General features: G+C 34.7%; 1 protein-coding gene across 5 annotated transcripts in view; it reads left to right on the top strand.

The window, feature by feature from the left end:
• The window catches only part of abch1 (ATP-binding cassette, sub-family H, member 1), an 85,016-nt gene that overhangs the window by 6,842 nt on the left and 58,359 nt on the right, over positions 1–19,815 (top strand). For all 5 annotated transcript variants that reach the window (XR_015513392.1, XR_015513393.1, XM_087290492.1 and 2 more), the window contains 13 exons: positions 1,234–1,341; positions 3,009–3,102; positions 6,255–6,329; positions 6,576–6,747; positions 6,937–7,033; positions 7,936–8,104; positions 8,893–8,993; positions 10,118–10,188; positions 10,548–10,597; positions 10,674–10,730; positions 11,220–11,290; positions 11,433–11,521; positions 13,892–13,995. Coding sequence is in view for 3 of the 5 variants with exons in the window: in XM_087290492.1 (XP_087146618.1) it covers positions 1,234–1,341; positions 3,009–3,102; positions 6,255–6,329; positions 6,576–6,747; positions 6,937–7,033; positions 7,936–8,104; positions 8,893–8,993; positions 10,118–10,188; positions 10,548–10,597; positions 10,674–10,730; positions 11,220–11,290; positions 11,433–11,521; positions 13,892–13,995 (1,258 nt within the window). In the remaining 2 variants the exon portion in view is untranslated. The remainder of the gene's footprint in view (positions 1–1,233; positions 1,342–3,008; positions 3,103–6,254; positions 6,330–6,575; positions 6,748–6,936; positions 7,034–7,935; positions 8,105–8,892; positions 8,994–10,117; positions 10,189–10,547; positions 10,598–10,673; positions 10,731–11,219; positions 11,291–11,432; positions 11,522–13,891; positions 13,996–19,815) is intronic.

The following is a 19,815-nucleotide window of genomic DNA, read 5'->3' as shown; positions in this document are numbered from 1 at the left end:
TCTGAGCTTGCCAAATGACATCATGCATTCAAAACCTTTGCAAAAAACGGCATCCATTTATCTGGCCGTTCTCTTTCTGAAAATTCTCACGCTTCCTCTATTAGGGGCCATGCAGTAACTAAATGCTCATGTGACCACAGGCTTTATATATAGACTGTTGCAGCTGAATGAAACTAGATGAGGGATTAAAGCAATATGGGCCAAGAAGACATGGCTTACAGTGAATGTAAGGGACGTTGTTATGCAATTGTGGTTCCAGGGGCTTATTTCTTTAAAAATAAAACACAATAAATATACTAAATGCAAAAAAGACTATATGCCTTCGTTAGTTGTCAGTTCGTAGCATAGAGCATAGTCAAAAGACGTGTAACTGGAGAACCATACAGTACCAGTCTTGAAAATAGAATCTTTTCAATAATATTCTTTCTGCACTTTAGAAACTGAGGGCTTTTGTCTGAAACCGAAGTCACATTTACAGATAAAGTGAAGAATGAAGTAATGTTCCAGTGCTATAAATGACTATTGTGCATGTACTGTTTTAAAAATACATTTCATTATTGGTAGTACTATTATTGTTATAAAGTGAAACTACACACCATAGATTGTCTTGCACTGAAGCCGAGGAATGTAAAGCATTAGACGTTTAGTTTGGTTGCAAGAAGGCGGCTATGTATTGCTGTCCTATGGATGGAGCCTGTCTGGTTTTGTTTTCACAGCGCTGAGCTGGCTGTAGGCAGGGCTCATCCTTCTGAAAAGTATAACAATGGCCCTGAAGGCCTTAGAGATCACACTAGTCTGTTCTCATTGACAGCTCGGGTTAGTTAAGGAGGAGTTCTGCTAGGTCTTGTGATGCCTTGTGTTTGCTATTGTTTGTCTTATTTATTTAAATAGTTGATGTTTATTTAGAGACTTTTAAAAAACTTTAATTAATCTGGTTTTGCATTTTGACTGAATGCCATTTAAAGTTCACAACTTCACACATCGGTTTTAATTAAATTACAAAAAATAAAACAAGAAAACATTTTAAAGTTTTTTTTATGTATTTCTCTGCTAACAGTTTGCTTTTCATATTTTATTTTACTTCAGTCTATAATTTTTGGCTTTGTAGTGTTTCATTTCTTGATTTTTTTTTAAGTGATTTTTTTTACTATAAACTGAAAAAATCGTTTTTGTTTTTTTTGGTGATATTTATAAACTGTTCACTTACATAAATTTTTTGTTCGCTTTGTTCAGTGGTGGTCAGCGGCGACGCGTCTCTCTTGGAGCTGCTTTGCTTCAGAACCCAAAACTTTTGATCCTGGATGAGCCCACTGTAGGAGTGGACCCTGTTTTGCGAGCCAAGTATGTATTACTGTAAATACCTCTCATGTACACTTCTACAACCTTTTCCCATCACTTTTAATAACCCTTTACATACTGCTAGCAATACTAGTCTTTTTCTTTCATTTATGTAGTAGGGGATGAACTTTATTCTGCATTCTCTAAACATAACACTTGTTGTTATACCCTGTTACTACCTCCCTCTGCCCCCCCCCCCCCCCTCTCTCTCTCTCTCTTTCTCTGACATTTGATCGTAGCATTTTTGCACATGCATAACTTTGCCATTATTACATTCCTCTTAAACTAAAAGCTTTCTCAGTGTCTTGCGTTCCACTGCAGACTGATACTCAGATCTAGTCAACTAAAACTATTTTCAGAAATTGTTTTATTGGTTTGTTTTAATTATTATAATTAGAACAATTATTCATTAACTTTCACAATGCTTAATAATCTAGGCACTCAAATCACATTGAATTTTTCTTGCATGCCTTTGTTTGATTTTTCTGTGCAAGTGTGTCTTGAGTATGTGGCATGCCTTGGATTATCCTGCTTTCTATAGGCTCAAGATTTCCCCTTATTACAACCCATTAAAAAATTTTCAGGGAAAGCAGCTTTTTGCCTTAAGTTCTCAGTGGCAATCTTTATTTTATTTTTTTTTGTTTAAGAAGTTTATGAACAAAAGGAGGTAAAGAATGTTGAAGAACAGTAAGTAGAAATATGAATGGGGGAAACAGGGTCACTATGTCACATACTTGCATTATTAAAGGAATAGTTTATGCAAAAATAAATGTTTGTATTTAATTTACTCACTATCAGGCCATTATTAAATAAATCATTAAATAAATTTCAAGTAAACAGCTGCTATGAATTTATTTACTAGGCAAAACTCTTAGTGATACTTTGACATATTATGGAGGGAAATGTTTGGTCAATATCAATAGCTTTATTGTGTGGTGGGGGGTGTTTAAAAAGGCTGACATTCTAAGAGACATAAGTTTGCTATATTTCTTAATGTAGTTTTTCATATAATTTGGCTCATTTTTTTTGCTGAGTTCACATAGATTTCAGTGAGAACCTGTTGAACCTTGCTGAAATCTTCTTACACAACAAAGCCTGTCTAAACCTACAATCATTTTGGGGAGCTTTTCTTTGTAATACTAACCTATGCATTGTGTACCCTTCAAAGAAGGTCAAATTACTTGTACAAAAGTTTGTGTCAGGTTAGGTGAGAGAATTTCATTGTTTTGAAAGTGGCTAGAGTCAATCAATGTGAAATAATACAAAGTGTACTCTATTCTTCAGTATATCACATGATCTCTTAGGAATCACATTAGAACTTTGTGGAATATAAAATTCCCATTGGAAAATTCAAAGGAAATTGGGTTTGAATCTTGCTTGTGATATTATCTGAGAACTTGGAATGTTAACTTTATAGTTTGGATTTCCAGAGGATAATTACTAATAAAAACTGAAAAGTTAAAGGTTCCTGTGGCCAAAGGATATTATATATATCCTGTGGCCAAATATATATATATATATATATATATATATATATATATATATATATATATATATATATATATATATATATATATATATATATATATATATATATATATATATATATATATATTTTTTTTTTTTTTTTTAAAGAACTGGACTAATGGAGCAAACTTCCTCTTCTGCAGGATATGGCAACATCTGGTAGAGATTGTAAGAGGAGGACAAGTGTCCATCATTATTACAACACATTACATCGAGGAGGCCAGACAAGCCAATACAGTAAGATACCTTCCCAAACTGCCCTATAGCACAGCTGTGCCAGAATTAATTCCTTGCTGCTGCAACATATTTAAAACTATCTCCTAACCCCACATCATGTTGAAATATAGCAAGTTATTAGTATTGACAGATCAATACATTTTTGACCATTATACTGAGGCTAAATACAGCAGATATTTATAACTTAAGAAACTATTTAAATTTCATTCATTCAGTCATTCATTCATTCATTTTCCTTCGGCTTTGTCCCTTATTTATCAGGGGCAGCCACAGCAGAATGAACCGACAGCTATTTCAGCGTATGTTTTATGCAGCAGATGCCCTTCCGGTACTGCGAAACACCCACAAACTCACATTCATACACTACTGCCAATTAGTTTATCCAATTCACCTGTAGCACATGTCTTTGGGCTGTGGGGGAAACCGGAGCATCCAGAGTGCTAGGCACTGAGCCACCAAGCCATTTAAATATCTTTGCATTTATTATTTTAGCTTAAGGATATTTAACATAGATATGCATAATGCATATTGATAAATTAGTAATTCTAAGACTTCTGTGTTAATGTGTGTGTCTCGAACAGACAAACAACTAGTTGTGGCTTATTCGCCAAGTGAACTTTGTACTGTGGCTCATTACATAACCTTAAAACTAGTTTTTGGTAAAAATGTACACACGAGCTTCTATGTCTAATTTAGCAAACATTTATTTAAACACAATGTTGATATTGACACCATTGACTACTAATTGATGGTCTTTACTGTGTATTACATCAAAAAAGACACTGGTTGTAGACAACACATTCCAGAAGTCATCTGACTCTATTGTTATATTTTATTTCTCTTCAAAGCGTTGTTTTTCCAGTTTGTCCTCAGGGCATGATGCCTGTTATGTTCAGAGTAGCTCATAATTGTGTGTGACTGCGTAGTCACACAGCCAGTCAGTTGATTTATTACTGAGTCACATGCTTAAATGACATGGTGACTCTAAGGCACAATCACAACATGCGTATTCACAGTACATTCGCATATTTACTTGTCCTAAAGCAACAGAAACTTTGAACAGTGATGTGGATTTAAAAATATGAGAACTATTCCTTAAGCAACAATACTACCCACCTCTTCTGTGTGTCTAGTGTCCTGACATACTTGTTTGTAAGATCTTAGGTACTTCTGTGTTCTTTGGTTCTTAACTTACTTCCAATGGCCTCGCGATGACTTAAAGTTACTAAAAATACCACAAATCAATGTTAAAGCCCAAAACAACTAAAATAAAAATACACAGGGAGTCATCGACAAAACAAGAAACAGGTTTGTAACTTAATTAGAAACCATTGCAACAAATAAATAACAATTATTCAGGCAAATATTAGTAAACAAATAGAAGAAAGTTAGATAAATGCTTAGGTTTTATGCAGCGGATGCCCCTCCAGCCACAACCCAACACTGGAAAACATCCATACGCATTCATACACTATGGCTGATTTAGCTTATTCAATTAAACATATACCGCATGTCTCTGGACTGTGGGGGAAACCAGAGCACCTGTAGGAAACCCATGCCAATACTGGGAGAACATGCAAACTCCACACAGAAATGCCAACTGACCCAGCTGGGACCCGAAACAATGACCTTCTTGCTGTCAGGCAATCCTGCTACTCACTCCGCCACCGTGATGCCCCTAATGCACAATAATATAATGGTATTTAATACAAATAAGTACACTTATACTTTAGTCTTCAGTTTCTCAGATTTAACTCCTGTAAAACAAGCCTTTATACTCCAAACTTTTTCAAAAATAATAATAATCCAGAGTAAGAGCCACATCATGTTTTAATAAAAATATGTTGTAAGTCATGCATATTGCAAACTCTGTTTTTGTTTTTAACATATGCATACCAATGAAGTGTCATTGCCATAAACCAATGCAGACGTTCCAGTACACGAAAGAGTCCCTTGGTACAAACAAATCTGATCTTAACAGTTGCAATACAGGGAACTATTTAGGTCAAATTCCAGTCGCATGCACAGATAACTTGATTTGGAGTGACGGTAGATGAAGAGAAAAGGATTTATAGTATATATAGTATACACTACCTGACAAAAGTCTTGTCATTGATCCCAGTTGTAAGAGCAACAAATAATAACATGACTTCTAGTCAATCATTTGGAAAAGTTGCAGAAGGTAGATTTTTTTTTTTTTTTTGATGATTCATCTGTTAAACTGCATTCCAAATCATCAAAAATACTACAGAAGACCTATTGGAACCCTGATGGACCCAAAATTCTCAGAGAAATCAGTCAAGTTTGGTGAAGGAAAAGTCATGGTTTGGGGTTACATTCAGTATGGGGGCGTGTGAGAGATTGTGAGAGTGGCATTTGTGGCAACATCAACAGCCTAAGGTATCAAGACATTTTGTATTGTCCATTACATTACAAACCACAGTAGAGGGCAAATTCTTCAGCAGGATGGCACTCCTTCTCAAACTTCAACCTCCACATTAAAGATCTTGAGAAAAAAAAAAGAAAGTCAAGGTGCCCCAGGATAGGCCAGCCCAGTCACCAGACATGAACATTATTGAACATGTCTAGGGTGGGATGAAGTAGGAGGCATTGAAGATTAATCCAAAGAATCTTGATGAAATCTGAAAGTTCTGCAAGAACGCTTTCTTTGCCACTGGGAGTCATACACAATATTAATTCTTTTTCCACTGCACCATGACTTTATATTCTATACTGTACATTATTTCTGTTAAGTGACAAGACTTTTGTCTAAGCAAAGTCAGACCTTACTGTCCTAATTAAATAATTAAAAATCAAGTCATGATCATATTTTATTTTGGTCAAATAAACGTAATTTAAAGTTCTTTGACTTTCATTTAAGACACTTCTGATACCAAATGATCAACTAGAAGTCAACTTACTATTTGTGGTTCCTAAAACTTGGATAGGCGACAAGACTTTTGTCATGTAGTGCATATATTATTTTCTTAAAGTGAATAATTATCTGAACTGTTTCTAATTTTCCTTGAGGATATTTGTAATTAAATCATCTAAAAACAAAGTTGAAGCATGATTGATTGCTTTATAAGTATTCTAGTTTATAAGTGAGCAACTTGTAAGTGATAATAAACTTTGTGTTTCTCTATCCGTAGGTTGGATTGATGAGGAATGGTCGGTTGTTGGCTGAAGGTCCACCCGATGCTGTTATGAAGCAACATAATGCAGCAGTAAGTACACTGTAAAGAATACTGGCTTCCACAAAATCGATTTGTGTTGGGACAACATAAAGCAATTAAGTTAACTTATTAATTTTTGCAAACTTAAGTCGATTTAACACAAAACAATTAAGTTGTCCCAAAAAAAGTCAACAATTGCATTGTTTCAAGTCGTTATAAATTAGTACTCATCTAATGTACATGAACATGTTCTATGATTCTCATCAATATAATTACTTATATGATCTGTCTGAATAGACATTAGAGACTGCGTTCCTGCAACTTTGTGAGGACTCTGATCAAAGCGGCCCCAAACAGAGTCCTCAGGGCCGTCTGCTGGACAGCAGCCCATCTCCAGACAGCATGAGGGATGAGATTCGTGAGCCCATATTGAGAAAGAGCACATCAGAAGAAATGCCTAAATGTAAAGGTACAACTGAGAGAGAAGTTAATAAAAAGAAGTAGTTCAACTAAATCAAACAGAAAGCTGCTTTTGTACAACACGGATATATATAAATGGATCTGGTTGCATAGCTAAATATAACTAAGAATAGCAAAGCAAGCTTTGATCAGCAATATAACTGATGCCTGTAGTTGAAATATTCTTGTGTCTCCACAGCTGACTGGAAAGTGCGTGCCAGACACATCATACCTAAATGGAGCAACATTGCAGCACTGATGATCAAGACGATGGTTCGAATGAGAAGATTGCCAGGGTATTAAACTGATATCACATAATAAAAAGTTCTGTCCTGACACCCTATTCTCAGACAGCATGTTTGTGAATACAGTATATTGGCAGTAGCAAGTGCAGAGGCATAAACATTGCCATTCAGTACGACACTAAATCTCTCCATGAATTGTCATGACAGAACTGTGATGATGTGTTTATAATACTACGCTTCGTATGATAGGTGCCCTCCCTTTATACTCCGGCCCTCCAGAAACACATGAATACACATTGTTTGTTGGACTGAAAGTGCAAGCACATCCACTAGATATCATCCAATTGGTTGAGCAAACAATAATTGGGCTCATTAATCAATGCTTATTTATAATTGGAGTAAGTTTTCTGTCTTTTTCTGTGTACAACGGTGGGCTTGTTTTTCGAATTAGTTTTTTTGTGTCTGAAAAATTGAAACACATCAGCTGCAAGTACAAGTCTTATCAATACAGACTTTTTTGTGGGTAGTGCTGTCGCCTCACATCAAGAAGGTCGCTGACTCGAGCCTCGCCTGGGTCAGTTGGCATTTCTGTATGGAGTTTGCATGTTCTCCCTGTGTTTGCGTGGGTTTCCTCCTGGTTCTCCGGTTTCCCCCACAGTCAAAAACATGCGCTGTAGGTGAATTTGGTAAGCTAAATTATCCTTAGTGTATCCATAGTGTTCAGTTAAACACTTTTTCATTTTACTGTTCTGGTTTACCTGATTCTCATATGTTTATTACATACACAAGAGTTAAATCTGCTGTCACGTTTAGTAGAATTTGCAAAAGTAACTTATAATACAACTTGTAAAATACAAGCTAAAAAATGTGCTGCTTTCTGTTCAGATAATATGTTTCAACCCAAATCATTTTATATATGCGTGTGTTTGTGTGTTTCTCTGGTTTATACTCAGGTCCCTCTGTTTCCAGTTTCTGTTGCCTGTAATTCAGATCTGTCTGATGTGCCTGTGTATTGGCGGAGACCCCAAAAACATTGATGTTGCTGTGGTCAATAACGAAAGTAGTCCCAGTGCCTTCAGTAGATCTCTGCTGTCTTTTCTTGACAACACAAGTATTAACCAGGTACAGACACACTTGTTTTTAAACACAGAATTTAAAGACTGCACGTTACAGAGTGGTGGAGAAATAACTTTAGAAACCCAGAAGAGTAATCACCATGGGTTTCCTTAAGATTTCCTTATGGGGTTTTAAATGGTGGTTTGCAATAAAAATAATAAAATAAGGTAATTGGTTAGCATTATTAATGTTATTATGGTTAACATTATCATTATTATTATTAAATATGATAGTAATTGTGAAACAAATTTAAATATCTGTTTCTTTTTCCTGTCTCTAAAATTCTGTTGCACTGTAGAGGCTTCTGTCACAAAATCAAATCCTTCATGTGTGAACATACCTGGCAGTAAAGCTCTCTCTGATTCTGATATACAGTATAAACTGCAGAGATTCATAGACCAAATGTTCATCTATTGTCACTATATCTAGAAACATTTTTGTAATGAAAAAACAGTGCACTCAGTACTGCTCATAATCAAACTTCACATCTTAGGCCATTTATATGATATAAATATACATTTAGCAGAAATACTGTTCAATCATGTTTACCGCAGATGTTATTTTACCCTTAAACTAAAAAAATCTCACAAGAAATTCTAGAACGTATCTTAAAAAAGAATAGAAAGTTTGCAGGCTCCTTTCAATTCCTCTTTTCTCTGTATCACTTCAACAAATTAATCAGGAACAAAAACAAATAGGATAGATTTTAGATTTAAAATAGATATAGAAAGTGTATATTTATTTTCAGCCTTCATTTATAGATTGAAGAACGCTTTCCTTTTTGCTTTCTGCAGGTTAGCTTGTCTCATTCAGATGCTTTTGATGGTATTCGAAATGGGGAATACTGGGGAGTCATAGAGTTTGGAGAGAATTTCACCAGCTATTTAACTAAAAGGTAAGCGCCAGTGTTTCACAAGTTTGAAATGTTCAACCTGAAAGAAGATGTTTTGTTTTATAGAATGCCACTGTCCTAAATACTCACCTTGAGAAATATACATTTTCTCCAGGTTAGTTCAAAAGTGTGATTCATTAAGGAATTAGAAATTGAAAATGTGGCGCAGTGTTGGGAGAAATTACTTTTAAAAGTAATATATTAAAATCTTAAACCCAGCTGAGATGAAAAAAATGCAAAAATAAAATAACACATTACTTTCCTTAAAAAGTAATAAATTAACACATTTAGTTGCTTTTGTAAGTGACTGCAGATTGTAATATACTACCCTTAAAAGTAATATTCCCCAACTCATTAGGTTATCAATCAAGTCTCTTTGCTATGCTTCTTAATGCGTCACAGTTGTTCTTACATGCAAATTTAACCATCCATCCTATTAACTTTGAGGTTCACTTTCCCCAGCTGATCAAATATCTCACACCACAGACAAACACCTGCCTCAATAGTCAACACTCAACCAAGTCAACACACTCACACAACAACCTTCCATCTTTATGCAATCAAATAGAAGTCAGTATGATTAATAAAAAAATAATCAGTGCTTATAAATTTTTTCCCAATTGCCATGAAACATCAGCTCTTTGTTAGTCATTGCATCATCAGCTGAGGTGTTTTCCCTTTAGCCTAAAAATGCAAGGATGTGCGTAAACAAGGTGACATGTCTTGTGACTATGTCTGTAACATAGTGTTGGGAGAGGCTACAGGAGTGAATCACTGTGTTTTTAAGCAGAGAAAAGCAGGTCTGTCCTGTCTGTCAGTCTGTCCACCTGACATGTTATGTAGATCTCTGTCATGCCTTTTCAATATCACACACTCAAACACGCACCAGTTTTGCCTTTCTTTAGGGTTTGAATAAGTATAGCAGCTGCTTGGAATTATAAATGTGTAAAAAAATGTTTATTTAATTTGCTTTTTACTGTGGAAATATACATTTATGGTATGGTGATTGTTTGATTTAGGGTTAGTTGCATGTTCGAATGCATAATTTATTGTGATTAATATGTTAAGTGCATTGAATGTGTAACAAGGACACAACGAATGAAGTATTACCAATGTTTAATGTGCAGGATGTTGCAGCCACGGGTGTCCAGAGAAGTGGTTGAAGGAGGATCTGTACATGCATGGCTGGATCTGACTAGTGAGTCTTATTCATCTTTAGTCAATGAATATTACTCAGCTTTAGAGTTTCTCAATCTCACATTGCTGCCACACGAGGTCACCCTTTTAGCCTTGAGACAACACTGCTTTCTATTTTTTAGTAGTGTTTCAAGCGAACAACCTTTTTCCTAATAGGTGAATGTTTGCAAACTTTGCATACAGGTTAATTTATGAGGCTGAACGCTAACATAAAACTGATCATCATTAAATTTAGCATGTATCTTTCTTGTTTTTCGTGCTTATAATTTATTAAGTTTTAGCATCAATATGAGTTAGTCATGAATATTAAGCTTAAGTATATTTTAAAGTGTATCATTATGTCACATTTCAACATTTCAGATAGACAGATTGCCCTAATGCTACAGAAAAAACTCCATCAGGCTTTTGAGGTGAGTAAATTACTTGTAAAATGTACATTTAAGCTTTGTACCATCATTCAAATATTTCAAATGTGTTTTTCAAAAGGCTTTTATGGAGAAAAGGCTGGGGAGTATGTCATACATGGTGGCTGTCCCAATAAAAGTGAGTACAGCAACAGTGTGTGGTTTAAAGTCTTATTTTTCTTACTTTATCCGCTTGTTAAGTCTGATGTCACACGAAGCAGTTTCCGTTGACTTCGGGATCCAATGCTCTATCAAACTGTATGGGGAGGCTCAACAAATAGTAATAATAAACATTTACAAAGCACTGTAGTACTTAATATATAATATATATATATATATTTATATAATGACTAATATCAGATTGCCAGAAAGTGATTAATTGTTAAAATATTGATGTCTGTGACACAAGTCCAGACACTGTTGTATACACCATGATTCCATTAACAATAAAATCACTTTAAAGTGTGATATGACTTAAAAGGGGTCCCAGAAATGGTATTCCATACGTCACGACTTAACAAGCGGAATAGTTTTTTATCCTTATAATTTTTCTTATATTTTGTTGTTGTGTTTTTTTATTCTTTCCTTTTAAAACGGCTTTCTATTTTTGTTTAATGTTTATTTGTAGTTTGAAGAACCTATATATGGCAGTAAGAACACAGATTTCACAACATTTGTTACTCCAGGAGCTGTTTTGAGGTAAGCACGCATGCATATTCACTTGCATAAATGAAATGATTTTCACATTTGTGCACATACACACCCTTACAACCACAGATAAGTGTTACTACAGTGTCTAAATACATGATGAAACTGTTTCTGCTTTTCTTTCTTCTTTTAGTATTACGTTTTATCTGGCTGTGGGGTTGACCGCTCTGTCTTTTGTGCTAGAGAGGAAGGAGGGTCTGTTAGACAGATGCTGGGTGGCAGGTGAGATAGCTCACATCCACCAGATACCCATCATTTCACATGAATCACTATACAGTTGAATGGAGTATTTGACATTGTGTCATGTGATGACTACTGACAAATGAAACAAATAAGTAGACATATTTAAAGGAGAAGATTCACTGCAAACTCACAGTGCGTTAATCCAACTTGAATGAGCAATTTAGCCAGTTTACACAAATATGTGTAGCCCAGATTGTGTGTGTGTTTTTGTATGGGATGGCAATTAGAATAAGTGGACAAAATGTAGTTTTATCAAATTTAGCCCTTACACTTTCTTCAAGAATTCATAAATGAGCAGTTGTAGAGATTTACCAACAGGGGGAGCTGATCACCTATGTCATCAAAAGCCACTAACAGAGGTTATAAGTCCCTATGAAATCAACTTTGTAATTTTTTTGCCATTTGTTGTGAATATGTTTGCCTTTAAGCAAATACATTCCAAAGCAATAACAACATTTCTATTTAGAAGATATATGCATTCAAAACTTACAGTCTTTTACTTCTGCCAATATGATACTATGGTTTTGATGACATTATATTGCAGGTCAGCTATTTATCAGATTTTCAGTCCAAACAAATGCGAACTAAAATGTAAAGCATCTGTATTTATCATGCTAAATACATTTTAGGATTCCATTAAAATCCTCTACTCACAGTTTTATGACACAACATCTGCACAACATATCAAATATGCAACATATGCACAACATATCAAAGCGGCTTTGGTGTTTTCCTGTTTTTTATAAAACCAAAATGGAAAATGAGGATCTGACATCATTCAGATGGTGTTGCCAGATTGGGTGGTTTTGAATTTGATTGTGCGGGTTAAAAATGGCTTAGGTGGGTTGACAACATTTGGCATTTATATAAATTTTATATAATTTCTTTTTAACAAAACCTAACTATATGCTCTTAATCTATTCAACTAGTAGTGACCAATGATGCGTAGCGCAAACTGTAGCCCACCCGCAAGCAGGTGAAGGAAAGTTGTATCAAAATCTGACTCCGATTCGCATGCATGCGCAGCATGTGCAGCTTCTGCAACTTACAGTGTTTTTTAAAAAAACTTTTATCGATAATTTTTCCTGCAATTGACAGCAAGAAAAAACATAGAAATGTTTTCTGATTGACAAACAGCACCTAATTATGTTCAAAATTATTACATTTTTTATGCATTTACGCCATTATGCTGAATACATACTAGGAATCCATGGGGCTGCTGTGGAAGCTGGAAATCATGTCCTGCTTCTGTTGTGTTAAACAAATCATCGTTTTGTGAGTGTCCAAATTAATTATTTTTAGGCTCACCAGATTTACTAGAGACACATTGGAACACACAAGCTAATTGATATCCTTAAAACTAATAGACTTAAACTAACATCTACTAGTACTTTATTTTAATTATTAATCATGGGATATTTAATGCAAATAATTTATAAACTATTTAAATATCATCTTTAAACAAATAAATCCACAGTATATGGGTGAATAGGTAGTTTAATCTACAGAACAATAAGTGCAGTGTTGTGATGTGATCCAGTTATGTTGAAATTTTACTATTGTGGTTCTGTGACTGCTGGTGTTTGTAATTTGTTTACAATATACACTATATGGTTAAAAAGTCTGACAATTAAAGTAACAAATTATTATACAAATTAGCTAATTTCTGATTTAAATAAATTAAAATTAAATAAAATATTAATCTAATTTTTGGGTGCGTTTTTGTGCGATTGGGTGGGTTTTGGACAACTTTTGGGCTGAAAGACATCAGCTATATCTAGCAACACTGGATAACACAGAACATGGATCAAGTCACTAGTTAAAATTGCTTATTTTAAAACTTATAACAATGTTCTACATTTGTTGTTTAAATATTTTAATGGAAAAAATCTTACATGCTTGTACAAACAACTTATTTAAAATGAAACAATACAATTGTCCAGTTTTTTGGTTGTACAACTTAAATGTTTTTACAAATTTAATTTGATTGAACAGAACAATTAGGTTAACTTAATCAATGTGTGTTGGGAACACATGAAGGAATTGTGTGGAATCCTGTATTTTTAAAGTGTTTTTTGAAAAAGAACATTTTCAAACAAATGAGATTGCACACATTCACATTAGTTTGAAGCCACTGAGCGACTAACTAGCTAATAAAGTTAGCATAGTTATGTTCTTTTTTTCAGTCTAGAAGCTCATCCTTTAACCAAATAAATTGTTCAGCAATAACCTACTTTTACTCAAGATGGAGTGCTTATTTGCTTAATTTGCAGGTTGTTATGTTATCCTGTGTGATCTTGTTGGCATTTCATTCATGTGTTTGATAGATGTATGTGTGTTTCTCTGAAGGTGTAAGTTCTCTGGAGACCATGCTCGCACACCTCTTCTCACAGCTGTTTGTCATCAGTGTTCAGATCATCCTTCTGCTGATCTTCACTCTACTGGTCTTCAACGTGAGTGTGTCTCTGTGTGTGTGTGTGTGTGTGTGTGTGTGTGTGTGTGTGTGTGTGTGTGTGTGTGTGTGTGTGTGTGTGTGTGTGTGTGTGTGTGTGTGTGTTTTTGTCAGCTGCTTGTTGATCTCTCATAACACTTTAAATGTGTGTCTCAAGGTTCAAGAGATGTGTGTTAGTGTCTATAGCATAAACTAGAGCTAATGCTGAATCTATGTTTATTTCTGTTTATTTCTATTTATAAGTAGAAAGGTAATTACATTTTATACTAAACATACACATCAAAAATCCCTACCAAAAGCCACCCATGGTGTTTGCCTTACATCGAGTCTACCATAGGGAGACATAATTTCAGAGAGACCTGCTGTGAGGTCTGCAGTAGCGGATTTACACAAGACCAAAGCAGTCTAAAGCCAAATCTGCCAAGTCAAAGAGCCAATCAAATTATCACATCTTAGCTTTTAGGAGGGTTCTTTTACCAGAATATGTTTTGTTTGATAACTAAATAATTAGAAATTTGTGGACAATTTTTTTTTCAAGCTGCCATCTGGGTATGTTTTATTTCCTGCTGTTCAAAATGTTTAAGTTACTTTTTATAGTTTTGAACGAAGTTTATTATACTTACCAAAGATAAGTCACTTAAAAAATGCTGTACTATTGTGAAATAGTTCTATTTTACTTCTATTTAAAAATATTATATTTTCATAAATTTCTAAGAATAATACACTCTTTATAGTATAACATATAATTATGATGCCAAGGCTGAATTTTCAGCATCATTCTCAAAACAAATAAAATTATTGATGCTGATTTTTTTCTCAGAAAACAATTTCTTCTGATTAGCATTAGCATAGCATTTTGTGGAAACCATAAAAGTTTTTCTTCTAGGATCCTCTAATTCATTCATTCATTCTCATCCGCTTTTCTGGGGCTGGGTCATGGGGGCAGCAATCTTATGAGAGAACCTTCCCTCTCCTCACACTTTCTCCAGCTTCTTTGGGGGGATCCCGAGGTGTTCCCAGGCCAGCTGAGAGACATAGTCCCTCCAGCGTGTCCTGGGTCATCCCCGAGGCCTCCTCCCAGTGGGACATGCCTGAAGCACCTCCCTAGGTAGGCGTCCAAGAGGCATCCGAAACAGATGCCCGAGCCACCTCAACTAACTTCTTTTAGCAGTGGCAGTGGGGAGCAGTGGCTCTACTCTGAGCTCCTTCTGGGTGATAAAGCTCCTCATCTATAAGAGTGTGCCCTGCCACCCTGCGAATGAAACTCATTTCAGCTGCTTATATCTGAGATCTTATCTTTTTGGTCATGACCCAAAGCTCATCATGACCATAGTTGAGAGTAGGAACATAGATTGACCAGTAAATCAACAGCTTTGCCTTTTGGCTCAGCTCCTTCTTTACCACAACGTCCGGTGCATCGACCGCATTACTGCTGCCACTGCACCGATCCGCCTGTCAATCTTGCTTTCCATCTTTGACTCATTCGTAAACAAAATCTAGGGTAAGAATTTTCCTCCAACCCGTAGATGGAACATAGGACAAGGAATGCCTCTAATTATTAGCAATTAAAAAAAACTAGTTATTTGAAATAGAAAATAAACTTTTCATTACGAAAATTGTAATATTGTAAATGAATACATTCTTGTTAAGTATGAATTTAAATTAAATCTTCCCAATGCCAGTGCATGTGTGTATCAATATCTAGACTGAATACATGCCTAAATCCTTGAAATGCATTAAAAGTCTAGCTCCTTCCAGATATGTTGACCTTAGAGGCTCTCGAAGATCTTCTCACACTGATGTTCATAAGCATGTCAGGTTGGCCTAGGGTTTCATCAGGGGGATTTGAGCTCTGTGAATTGTCATGAGCTCTGTAAATTTTTGAAACAGCTCTGAGACTGAGCCATATAAATATTTTTAATCATAAATAATTCCTTGCTTTGCTGCTGGTGATTTGTTCTTGACCACCGAAGCAACAAAGGGATTGCTTTGGTAACAGAGCCGGCTGTAGATTACAGATTCTATTTCTGTAAAGCATTGACTTGCATTGACTGTGCTGCGTAATCACACTTTAAGAGCTGTGAGCTTCACAAAACATACACTTCACACTTGCTTAAGGTTCCTGGACTTGTGTTATGCCAGCATTCCTTGATGACTGAATCAGACTAAATCAGCAACCTATTGTTAAATATTACACATATGTATTGTTTTTGCAACACAATGCTAAAATGGTATGTTTTACTATATACAGCCTAGAGATTGAAATATATCTTTACAGGAAATGCACAGGTATGTGTACTACAGACTGAAATAAATGTGTGAAATAAATCAACCAGATGACATTTTTCCATTACATTAATGTTATGTAAAAACACAAAATAACACTTATTTTGATGGCCAGTTTTATTCATTCTGTTAATTTTAAGTAGCTTTAGTAATTTAATATGTTATATAAAAGTTTCTTTTTTTTTTCCATGTTTTTTTTTAAGAAAATTATTCTGTTCATCAAGGCAGCATTTATTAAATGTTAAAATTTGTTAATTTGTTAAATATTTATAAAAATTTAAAATACCTGCTTACATATTGTATGTAGTTTCATATGAAACTATTGCTTCAGTCATTAGTGCTTTAATTAGGCTGGCTTGTGTAGCAAGCCAGACTACTGTTATCCTATTAAACTTATTATTAGGCTGGCTTGTGTAGCAAGCCAGACTACTGTTATCCTATTAAACTTATTATTAGGCTGGCTTGAGAAACAAGCCAGACTACTGAAATCCTATTTAAACTTATTATTTTTTTTATATATTATTCTTCTTCTTCTGAGACTAAAATTCAAAATCTATCTCCTCCTAGAGCTTTCGAGCTATGACCCCCAAACTCACACCAGACCTCCAAACTATTCTGACTCGGTATGCCATATCTTTTCCGACTGATCCGACTTTCGATTTTCCGAAAAACGTCCCGGGACCGTCGGAAAAATCCCATAGACTTAACATTGGACCAAACTTTGTGACCTCATAACTCAGCATCAGACTGTCACACAGACTTCTAACTGGGCTCATTTAACTCAGACTACCTAACTGCCAATAACTGATGAGGTTTTAACTTTCTGGCCACGCCCTAGCAACCACTTTTGGACCCTAGAAACTGTCCCATAGACTTCCATTCAAAGGACTCTCATTGACTTAACATGGGATCAAACTTTGTGAGCTTATAACTCTGCATCAGACTGTCATACAGACTAATGGCTGAGCTCATTTAACTCAGACTACCAAACTGCCAATCACTGATGAGCTTTTAACTTTCTAGCCACACCCTAACTACCAGATACTGCACCCTAGCAACTGTCCTATAGACTTTTATTGCAAAAGACTGTCATTGACTTAACAATAGATCTAACTTTGTGACCTCAAAACTATCTATCTATCTATCCTTTTTCAAACTGCTTTTATCTATCTATCTATCTATCTATCTATCTATCTATCTATCTATCTATCTATCTATCTATCTATCTATCTATCTATCTATCTATCTATCTATCTATCTATCTATCAACTGTTTTTATCTATCTATCTATCTATCTATCTATCTATCTATCTATCTATCTATCTATCTATCTATCTATCTATCTATCAACTGTTTTTATCTATCTATCTATCTATCTATCTATCTATCTATCTATCTATCTATCTATCTATCTATCTATCTATCTATCTATCTATCTATCTATCTATCTATCTATCTATCAACTGTTTTTATCTATCTATCTATCTATCTATCTATCTATCTATCTATCTATCTATCTATCTATCTATCTATCTATCTATCTATCTATCTATCTATCTATCTATCTATCTATCTATCTATCTATCTATCTATAAACTGTTTTTATCTATCTATCTATCTATCTATCTATCTATCTATCTATCTATCTATCTATCTATCTATCTATCTATCTATCTATCTATCTATCTATCTATCTATCTATCTATCTATCTATAAACTGTTTTTATCTATCTATCTATCTATCTATCTATCTATCTATCTATCTATCTATCTATCTATCTATCTATCTATCTATCTATCTATCTATCTATCTATCTATCTATCTATCTATCTATCTATCTATCTATCTATCTATCAACTGTTTTTATCTATCTATCTATCTATCTATCTATCTATCTATCTATCTATCTATCTATCTATCTATCTATCTATCTATCTATCTATCTACCTATCTATCTATCTATCTATCTATCTATCTATCTATCTATCTATCTATCTATCTATCTATCTATCTATCTATCTATCTATCTATCTATCTACCTATCTATCTATCTATCTATCTATCTATCTATCTATCTATCTATCTATCTATCTATCTATCTACCTATCTATCTATCAACTGTTTTTTATCTATCTATCTATCTATCTATCTATCTATCTATCTATCTATCTATCTATCTATCTATCTATCTATCTATCTATCTATCTATCTATCTATCTATCTATCTATCTATCTATCTATCAACTGTTTTATCTATCTATCTATCTATCTATCTATCTATCTATCTATCTATCTATCTATCTATCTATCTATCTATCTATCTATCTATCTATCTATCTATCTATCTATCTATCTATCTATCTATCTATCTATAAACTGCTTTATCTATCTATCTATCTATCTATCTATCTATCTATCTATCTATCTATCTATCTATCTATCTATCTATCTATCTATCTATCTATCTATCTATCTATCTATCTATCTATCTATCTATATCTATCTATCTTTGTTTCATACTTTTTAAAACTGTTTAAATTAAACAAACTATTTCCAACAGACTTTCTCAAGCCAGCCTAAAGTTTGTCTCGACGAACTTTAATAATCTAGTTATTATTATTATTATTATTTATATTATTATTCTTCTTCTGAGACTAAAAATTAAACTCTATCTCCACCTAGACCTTTCAAGCTATGACCATCAAACTCGGGTCAGACCTCCGAACTATTCTGACTCGAGTTGCTATATCCTTTCCGACTGATCCGACTTTCGGTTTCCCGAAAAACGTCCCGGGACCGTCGGAAAAATCCCATAGACGTAACATTGGATCAAACTTTGTGACCTCATAACTCCGCATCAGAATGTCACACAGACTTCTAACTGGGCTCATTTAACTCAGACTATCAAACTGCCAATGACTGATCACCTTTAAACTTTCTGGCCACGCCCTAGCAACCACTTTTGGACCCTAGAAACCGTCCCATAGACTTCCATTGCAAAAGACTCTCATTGACTTTACATGGAATCAAACTTTGTGAGCTCATAACTCTGCATCAGACTGTCCTACAGACTAATGGCTAGGCTCATTTAACTCAGTCTAGCCAGCAGCCAATCACCGATGGCCTTTTAACTTTCTAGCCACACCCTAACAACCAGATACTGCACCCTAGCAACTGTCCCATAGACTGCAATTAAAGAGGTTCAGACTGATATTGTCATGCTGCAGTGTGATAGAGACATGGGGGTTGTGTTTAACTGTTCATACTGGCAAGAAGCTCTGATACATCATCAGTCTAAGCTGTCAATCAACTCCATAGCAACAAAACAGACTAACCTAGCAACGATATGGCACCAGCTATATCTCAGCATCAGAACATCATAGAGAGGCGGGGGTTGGCTTGTTTGACTCATGCTCTTACACCATCTATCTATCTATCAATCTATCTATCTATCTATCTATCTATCTATCTATCTATCTATCTATCTATCTATCTATCTATCTATCTATCTACCTCTACCTATCTATTTATCTA

This window comes from Danio rerio, chromosome 17, assembly GCF_052040795.2.
Source record: "Danio rerio strain M-AB ecotype USA chromosome 17, GRCz13ab, whole genome shotgun sequence".
Taxonomy (NCBI): domain Eukaryota; kingdom Metazoa; phylum Chordata; class Actinopteri; order Cypriniformes; family Danionidae; genus Danio; species Danio rerio.
This window is presented reverse-complemented; position numbering and strand designations above follow the sequence as displayed.